This window comes from Onychomys torridus, chromosome 7, assembly GCF_903995425.1.
Source record: "Onychomys torridus chromosome 7, mOncTor1.1, whole genome shotgun sequence".
In the NCBI taxonomy this organism is placed as follows: Eukaryota; Metazoa; Chordata; class Mammalia; order Rodentia; family Cricetidae; genus Onychomys; species Onychomys torridus.
In genome coordinates this window covers 99,579,519-99,589,035 of record NC_050449.1, presented here as the reverse complement: position 1 = coordinate 99,589,035, position 9,517 = coordinate 99,579,519, and the positions used below count along the sequence as shown (strand labels likewise).

Sequence of the window (9,517 nt, the reverse complement as noted above, 5' to 3'; positions counted from 1 at the left end):
TCATTCCTTTACCACAGAGCCCTGTGCAGTGTTCTAGTCCAGTCCTTAGGATCACCTGCTGTTTAGCATTCTGTAGACCCTGTCTTGTTAAAGTCTGATTTTCCTTTGTATCTCTCTCTCTCTCTCTCTCTCTCTCTCTCTCTCTCTCTCTCTCTCTCTCTCTCTCTCTCTGTTTATGCCACGTGTGTGTAGTGTGCACAGAGTCCAAAAGAGGGCATGGGATTCCATAGAACTGGAGTTACAAGTGTACAGGTGGTTGTTAGGTAATCCCATGTGGGTGCTGGGAACTGAACCCCAGTCCTCTGGAAGAGCAACAAGCACTCCTAACCATTCTCCCCATCTCTCCAGCCCCTGTAGAACCTGTCTTGGAGGTAAAGGATGCCATTGCCTTCAATGCCCATTTTACCCTTTAAAGGCACATGTAAATGTTTTACTGTGTTTCCGTGTGTTCTTTTTAAAAATTAAAAGCAGTAGATTAGGGCCTTTACAAGCCCCTTTAAAGAAGCAGGAGACAGAGTGTGGAAGAACCCAGTTCTGGAATCAGAGGCTGCATTTGAGCCTTGGCAGCCTCCTGCTCTCAGCCCTCTGGGCATTTTGTTCTTCAGCTCTCCCATCTCACACAGTCCTTCAATTCTTGTGTCCCCTCTAGGATACGGTCCTCTCATCCCTGATGACTCTGTGTGAGCTTTGGAGGATGAAAGGAATCGGTTTGTCTTCATTTCTTCTGTCTCAAGAGAGATGATTAAGTGTGTTTTAAGACAGGCTCCTTCCTGTGTTCCCTTTCACATCTTTAGTTTCAGCCCACAGCTTCCTTTCATGTCAGGTGTGTCCATTATAAATAACATATGGCTAGATAAGAAAACAACAACGTGAGGTTCTGTTAATAGATGAATTTTACCCATTTCCCCTTAATACAGACTAATTCTCATTTTGGGGGGAGGGTCTTCTTTCACCTTTCCCTCATTTTAGCAAATGCTGATAACTGATTCTACCGAAGCCGCTGTCTCATGTAGAGAGCCTGATGTAGGGGCATCCATCTGTTCATGAACATTCTCCCTTTCTTCTTCCGTCACATGGGACACTTACACCTCCGTTCTCCTTCAGATTTGACTTGGCTGGCTGGGCAGTGGTGTCGCACACCTTTAATCCCAGTACTCAGGAGGCAGAGGCAGGCGGATCTCTGCGAGTTCAAGGCCAGCCTAGTCTACAGAGTGAGATCCAGGACAGCTAAGGCTGTTAACCCTGTCTCGAAAAACAACAAACAAACAAAAAAGATTAGACACAGCCACTTAGCTAACTGAATCAACATAGTGGGGCTAAAAAGGCTGGAGACACAGGTCATCCTTAGGATGCAGGTTCAAGCCGCAGCACTTGGAAAGAATAAGACTTGAGATTTGGGAGATGGCTCCGTTGGTAAAGTACCTGCTGTGTCATCAGGAGGTCCTGAGCTCAGATTCCCAGCACCCATGTAAAAAGCTGGGTGCTGCTGAAGGTCTCTGTAGCTCCAGTGATGGGAGCTGGACCCAGGTGGATCTCTGGAGCTCATTAACCAGCCAACCAGCCTAGCCGATCCAGGTTCAGGGAGAGACTCCATCTTAAAGACAAGAGGATGGTTGAAGAAGGTACCCAACATCGACTTCTGTCCTCCATGTGCACTTGCTTACACACATGCATGTGTCCACATGAACGCATGCCTAACACACACACACACACACACACACACACACACACACACACACACACAAAGTGGAAGCAGAGTGAAATGACATTTCTAAATGGCAGGTTAGAATCGATAGATTCTTTTTTCCATCCCTTCCCATTAGCATAAGGGCAGTCACAGGAGCTGTGTGCCCACATAGGATGGCATGGGGTGGAGTGGCCAGGAAGACCAAACACACACATGGAGGAGACATGCTGCCCGAAGCCTACCCAGCAGGCTGTGTGTGAGGGAAAATGTGTTCCGTTAAGCTGCTGAGATCTGCAAGATTTGTCCCAGTAGAATCTAGCCTGTTACTCTATGGCCAGGTTCAGTCATGGTGGCAATATGGTCTTCACAGATGGGAGGGTCATGTAACAGTGCTGGCCAATGAATAAGTGGAGGATACTAGGCATGTGTGTCTCTTAGAGGGGACACAAGAATTGAAGGACTGTGTGAGATGGAATTAACTCAGTGGACATGAGCAGTTTCTCTTTTTTGCTCTTCTTTTTCTCAAGCGTGACATGGGGCCTGGGACTGTGAATCATCTTGACAGCAAGAGGGCTTGAATTTATCCTAGAAGAACCATGGGGCACAAGGATGGAATGGGACCACTCTGCTGAGGACATATTTGGCGGCTACACTTTGGACTTCCCATGGCTGCCCTTCATTTTCAGAAGGGAAAACAAGTTTCTGTTTCGTTTCAGAAAACAAGTCAATGATTTGGAGGTTTCTATTCCTAACTGCTTATCACAAGTTTTTACTGTGGAAGCTTTAAACACTTCAGTTAAGAAGTCATCCCCCAGCTTCAACAACAACCAACTCATGGCCAAGTGTTTACCTCACACCCCCTGTGTTAGTCTTTTTTTTTTTTTGCCTGACATAGAGACTTGAGGATGTTTATTTTGTTTATTTCAGTCAGAGGATACCGTCCTCATGGTGGGAAAGGCACGGTAGTGGGAGCGATGTGTCTGGTCACACACATCTTTAGTCAGGAAGCAGAGGAGATGAGCCCTGATGCTCACTTCCTCTTGATTTAGTCCACAACCTCAGCTCCCAGGATGGCCCTGCCTATGCTCAGTCAAACCTCCCTGGAAATACTGGCAGACACATCCAGAGATGTGCCTCCTAGGTGGTTCTAAATCCAGTTGAGTTGACAACACCAATCATCACATCCATTTGTCCCCTTCCTGGGTGGTTCTCACAGCTGGCCCTGCATCTCTCCTGGATGCTATGTTATCCTCTGCCCACTCGTGACAGGTCAAACTCTTGGTGCCTCCCCTTAACCCCACGTTCTATATTGCTCATGGCCTCAGGTGGTGAGATTTCATATTCTTCTTAGCTTCTTGGCCACATCTCAGGCCTCTTTTCTCTCATGTCTTGGGAGCCCAGGAATCTTGGCAGTCCCGTAATGGAGGAGGGTTCTGGGTTCACGAGGGCAGCTCCCAGACACAGCACCTGGGCACCTTGCAACCTCTGAGCCACATAATCCCCAGATTACACACTCGCATCTCCTATTGGGGAGAGCTGCAGGGAACGGACGGAGGGAGGCGCAGGCAGGGGCTGTAGTAGTAACTCAGTTTCCTCATGCTTGTCTTGTGGTTGGGATTTTGTCTCTCCCTATGTGACCACAACATTCTTTCTCTGTTCTTCTTACCTTCTACTTCCTGTCATCCTCTGTACTCCAACTAGGAGAACTTCCTTTTGATCAGAAGTCTCTGCTTCCCCAACATATTGACTAGTATCCCTTTAACTCTTGCTCTCTTTAGTGTCAAATTCTAGGCTAAGTCCTTTATTGTCACATGATTTCACATATCACAGCTTTGGCAGTAACAGAAACCTTTCTCCTTTCAACACACTCCAGCTCCTTTATACAACAGACATTTGCTTCTAGACTTTCCATCAAACTCAATTTTCAGAAGCAAAACTAGTCAGACTTGATTTGCTTAAGGTCTCATACATCTATAGCCCAGTATATATATCAGAATCTGCTTTGTAGCTGTGCCTGTCCTTGAACTTCTGATCTTCCTTCCTCCACCTCCCGAGTGCTGGGATTACAGGCACATGCTCTCATGCCCAGCTTTTGTGGCACTGGGGATCAAACCCAGGGCTTTGTGCATGCTAGCCTATGTCTACTAGCTAAACTACATACCTAACCCCGACCAAAGACTCCTTTCTGGACACCAGGCATTCTACCCTGATGGGATGTGGACGGGGATTGTGTTCTATCCAGTCAATGTACCAATGATGACATGGCAGTGCCTGTGGCCACCTCATCTTGGATTTGTAGAATCAGAAAAGCAGAAGATATGACAGGATAGTGACCTTGGAGCTGTGCAATCAGAGCTGTTTGGTGATTTATCAGGTGAGGAGCTTAAGAGCACCGGGTAAGACTTGGGGGACAAGGAGACTAGATGCCATCTGTGGAGCCATTGCATGATGGGTCTTTAATGGACTAGATACTTAAGAATCCTATGTAGTCTGAGCCAGTCTGAGGGTTAATATATCTCTTTATTAATAGGAGAACAGTCTGGGGCATCCAGCTCCTGGTAATGCACATGTCACCAGGGGAAGTAGCAAGAGTGAAGTCCCAGGTCCTCCCAGAGTGCACTAGGACCCACCCCTTCCCTGAAGCTGCAAGCATGCCCCTTCCCACACTCAGTATTTCAGTGCATATATTCTCAAGGGTTCGTTATGCAGCTTGGTTCTGAGCAATGGTGAGGAACAGCAGGGGCCTGTGGGGTCTGCCTTTAAAGGTTTTACCTGTAACCTCTCCCCTGCTGAGGAAAAGGGGCTTATCTGCAAGGCTGACACTGGCCACAGGTCCAACCGCCAAAGGGAACATCTCTCCTCACTGCTCACCTATTCACTTCCTCTTCCTTGGAGCTCTCTAATGCACCCCTATAGCTCCAGACCGTCCTTTGTTTCTCAGGACCCCAGACTACTGGCAGGACACCATGCCCGCGGATTCTCATCCTTCTGGGTCCAGCTTTGAGTCTCCATTGTTTGGACCTGTATGGTCTCATCTTCCGGCTACATACATACCTAGTGGGACAAGAGACCCTGTGTACTCCCCCTCCAAAGCTCTTCCTATACCCACCACTCAGGGACCAGGAAGGGCTGTGTCTTTCTGAGCCGTACTTCACTTTGCACTCATGGGTCATTAGAGAGCACAAAGCTTTGACGACCTTGAACCTGCTTGGTTCAGGTTGGCATTCTACATGGCTGTCTCCAGGTAAGATTACAAAAGCTCATTGAAAAGCATTTAACTCAGCAGCTCCCAGTTGTGACCACACATTGGACTTTTTTTTTTTTTTTTTTGGTTTTTCAAGACAGGGTTTCTCTGTATAGCCCTGGCTGTCCTGGAACTTGCTCTGTAGACCAGGCTGGCCTTGAACTCACAGAGATCTACCTACCTCTGCCTCCCAAGTGCTGGGATTAAAGGCATGTGCCACCACTACCCGGCACACACTGGACTCTTGATGCTGACCTCACACCCGAATACTCAAAGGAGAGTCTCTGGCTGGATGGTATTTTTCAATGGCTTAGGAGAGGCTAACATTCTATCAGAAGGAGGATCAGAGCCTTTAACCCTTGCCAGCCCAGGTTTTAAACACTTCTCACTGTTGAGATGGCAACAACATGGCCAGTCTGGGAGGACTTCCCTCATGCTCAGCTTCATATCTTACCCATCTCACCTCACTTGTTTTGTGGAAAGTGGGAAGAGAGCTGTATCTGGAGTTTGTAGAGGGGTCCCCTTCAGGAAGTCAGATGCCCAAAGGCATTACTGTCACCTGTAGCTGTGGGCGGTGTTGAGAACAAACTGAACTCTGAGCCCTCACAGCTGCCTCTGCTGCTCTGGAAACTACTACTGCTGCACACACACACACACACACACACACACACACACACACACACATATGCACATACACACGTGCGTGCACACACACACTTACACATATGCACACACACTTACACATATGCACACACATGGACACATATGCACACACATGGACACATATGCACACACATACACACATGCACACACATGCGTGACACACACATACACACTTGCACATATGCACACACATACTTACACATATGCACACACACATGCGTGCACACACATGCATACACATGCGTGACACACACATGCACACACACACACACACACACACACACACACACACACACTGGGGGAGTTGGGGTTGGGGAAAACCTCCAGCAACAAATGCCATGAAGGACTTCTGCCTTTTGCACACCAACTAGCTGCCCCTCCCACCCTCCATGCAGAGCCAACCACCAGATTCTTGGGAGAGGAAAATCTGAGGTTTCTCAGATTTGCAGAATGGAAGTTCAGACTCTTGAGGGTTCCAGGTAAGAGTCGCCTCAAGCTTAGAAACAAGGCAGAAACGATGAGAGATGAACGGAGACTGTGAGAGACCCAGCAAAGCTGAGTTCTGGCAGCAGCCGCTGAGGCTGGCCCAGCAGAGGGTGGATTCCGGGGACAGTAGGATTGGGAGGCTGTGACCCCGAACCCATGGCCTCCAGGCCCGCCCTGCTTGTGGGTCCACCCCAGCTGCCCTTCTCCACTCCCAAGCCATGCCTGCTTCTCCCAGGGAGTGGCCAGCAGAGGGAGGGAAGCCTGATGCTCAGCCTCAGGGGACAGAGACAGCAGTCACAGCTGCTGCCCCTCCACTCAGCTTGGCCATCCACAGGGGCGGGCTCTGGAGCACAGCTTCCCCCCACAAGCCCACGGGACGCATGTGTGCCCTGCTGCTGCTCTGCTGAGGTGTGCAGTCCTCCTGGCTCCCTGCCAAGCCCTGTGTGGGCCCTCAGGGCCCTGTGGTTCAGGAGGTGGAATCCCTGGTTTCCCAGATGGCCCTGCTGCAGACAGACTCTTTTAAGCTGATGGAGATGCTTTGGCAGGGGCTGCAGAAGAGGAAGATGCAAGGCCTAATCTCATGCCGGCGGGACCCAGCCAGCTGATGGAGGCCCCGACACCTGGCCTGAGCCCTTCTGTCCTTTTTGTGCAAGACTGGCTAAGTATGACATTAGGAACAGGGGCCTAGGATGGGTCTCAGGACAAGGGCACTATGCCACACCAGGGAATATTTCTGAATGGAAGGTAAGGAAGTTAGAGGCTAAGTTCCCTCTGTGAGTCCAATGTCCACAGGGTGAGTCTATGATCAGTAAGTGTCTTTATTGGGAGGGAGATCCAGCCCCCCCATGCCTTTGCCAGCATCCTAGGTCATAAGAATTTCGATGTCAAGCTCCAGCTGGCTGGCCCTGACCTCATAGTGGCCCCGGATCATGCCTCGGGTTTGGCTGGCATGCCAGCGCCAGTGAGCCTGGATGATGCAGGCAGCTTGGCGTGCCTGGAGGAATCGTCTGCGGGTCTGCCACATGCGGACGTGGGCCTGTACCGTCACCACTGCCCATTCCTGGCAGGTGTAGAGTTTTAGTGCCAAGCACCGTCTTTGCTCCAACATCTTGGTTTGCACTGACCTCCACCAGCACTGGATGGCCCATGCTCCAAGCGCTGCATGCAGCAATGTTCGTCGGACCATGTTGCCACGCCACCATGACTGAATCTTTATGGCTGTCTTCTCTAACTGATCAGGGGGGAGGAAGAACATGCAGATGTTCAGTGGGGCTCTCTGCCATTCCTGTCCCCACTTCTGGTACTTGGGAGGAGAGGGGACTTGGCTTGGGCTGTCCTGCCCTCTTGTTCCAGACCCCACTCATCTTATTGCCAACCCCTCCTCACCTTTACACACTGCTCGTTATCCACTAGGCAAGTCTCTTCGGAAAGGGCTGTACTCACAGTTTGCATGTCCATGGCCTTGGTCTTTAGAGTCCACTCATCTGTCATTTAGGTTATCCTAGTTTTGGGCCCCGCCCTCAACTATTAGTCACATGCCATCATTGGACTCCACCCATCTGCACAGAAGCCTTCTCATCAGGCCCTGTCTGCCTGCATTTTTAACCACAGCCTTACCTCCTTCTGGATTGGGCAAGCTCTTTATTCATGTACTCCCATCCTGGGGGTATACAGTTTTCTGTGGCTTCCAGTTACTTCTCAGACTCATCTCCACCCCCTGGTAGCAGCGGAGAGCCATAGAACTTTCTTACAGGTAAGAAGGTCTTCAGTTAAGGCTGCTCAGAGCCGTCGTGGGTTTGGGCAGGCTTCAGTGTCAGGGTTCCTGGGAGGGTGCCAGGTGACATGAAGCAATAGAAATGTGGTTGGTTCCCCACCCCACACAATCTCTTAGCTTTGATTAGAGAGGGCCTCTGCCCTTTCTTCCCTATACTCCTCTGCCAAGTCTCCCCGGGCTTTGTGTGGAAAGACAGCGTCTTTGAGCATGCCGTGAACTGAGCTGGGACGTGGCTGGTTTAGATGAACAGCATAGTCCTGTGTGAGTCACAGTTGCCTGTGAGAGCAGGGACTTCTGCTATTCCTGTCACTCTGCATCTGCTGTGCTCGGTCACCCTTTGTCACAGTGTGACAATGTAAGGACACAGGTACTGCTATTGTGACAGCAACATGTCCTGCAGAACCTGGCACCAAAAGTATGAGGATTGGGAAGGAAAAGTGAGGTCTGGAAAACCGAGAGCCAGAAACCTGCTGGAGAAAACCCTTCCAGCTACCAGCTGCATGATTCCCCAAGCTGAAGATTCCATTTTCATCAACATTTCAAAAATGATTGATTTTTACATATGTGTGCCTGAGTGAATGTCTGTGCACCATGGGCATGCAGGGGCCTGTGTAGGCCAGGAGAGGGCGTCAGGTTCCCTGAAACTAGAGTTACAAGGTTGTGAGCTGTGGTGTGGGTGCTGGGAACCAAATCTGTGTCCTCTACAAGAACAATAAGTGCTCTTAACTGCTGAGCCATCTCTCCAGCCCCTTACCAATGTTTGACTAAAGTTGAAGTTCTCTGTTGTTGAAAACATACTTGGTGATGCAATGGTACACATATATCTCATATATCATTGCCTTTCTTTTTTTTTTTCTCCACCTTTATTTTTTTATGTAGAACTGGGAAATAAACCACAAGCCTTCTACATGCTAGGAAAGCACTCTATGACTGAGCTATATCTCCAGTCATTTTTTTTCTTTTATTGATGGGAGTATTTTTAGAATAGAATGTATCAGAATTGGAGCTGAAGACGTAGATCAGTGGGCAAAGTGTTTGTGCAAGTCTAAGCTCCTGAGTGTGGGTCCTCTGCACCCATGCAAAATGCTGGCCATGGTGGTGTGCACCCATACCCACATACCTGGGAGAATGGATTCAGACAGGGGACTCCTGGGTGCTCACTGGCCAAAATGGTGAGCTCCTGGTTCAGTGAAAGACTATCTTTAAAGCGGGCAGGGTAACCAAGGAAGGCTTCTGAAGAAGTTGACCTCTGGCTGCCACATGTGCAAGCATAGGTGAGCAACTCCCCCCACCTGCACATACATGCACACAACACACACACACACACACACACACACACACACACACACACACACACACACTTTTTAAGAGAATTTCTCAGAATCTCTGATTACTGAGCCAAGCCCAGGAGAATAACAATGTGTAGGTTTGCAAGAAAAACATCTCACGATTTAAGCATCCCAAGTATCAATAATAATTTTTTTCAGAAAATGATATAAAATCATTGTATGAGGGAGTACTCAAAATACATACAGCTTAAGGTATAGGAAAGTATCACAGGGGTGGGACAGTTAATATAATGAAACATCATGAGCATTCAAAAGCTGGTGATTGGCTGTGATGTCCTGTCCTAAAGGCTCTCTTGACTTTGTATCTGCAATTC

The 9,517-nt window shown here is 49.0% G+C and overlaps 1 protein-coding gene across 2 annotated transcripts; it reads right to left on the bottom strand.

Annotated features, from left to right (window-relative positions):
• Positions 1 to 6,880: 6,880 nt before the first annotated feature.
• Iqcf6 (IQ motif containing F6) lies at positions 6,881 to 7,571 on the bottom strand. 2 transcript variants are annotated; one of them, XM_036192006.1, is made up of 2 exons: positions 7,524 to 7,545; positions 6,881 to 7,311 (listed from the first exon to the last, which is right to left on the bottom strand). In XM_036192006.1, exons 1-2 carry the CDS (start codon positions 7,536 to 7,538, stop codon positions 6,943 to 6,945), a joined length of 384 nt encoding a protein of 127 aa, XP_036047899.1. In that variant the 5' UTR covers positions 7,539 to 7,545; the 3' UTR covers positions 6,881 to 6,942. The 2 variants fall into 2 exon arrangements, with proteins under 2 accessions (XP_036047899.1, XP_036047898.1); XM_036192005.1 differs by having other exon boundaries at positions 6,883 to 7,311; positions 7,467 to 7,571.
• Positions 7,572 to 9,517: the final 1,946 nt, after the last annotated feature.

Bases quoted from the DNA above. Each gene is read 5' to 3' on its own strand.
- Iqcf6 (XM_036192005.1), bottom strand. From the start codon at position 7,571: ATGACAGATGAGTGGACTCTAAAGACCAAGGCCATGGACATGCAAACT. The intron at 7,312-7,466 runs GTGAGGAGGGGT...CCCCCTGATCAG, and splicing joins ATAACGAGCAGTGTGTAAAG to TTAGAGAAGACAGCCATAAA.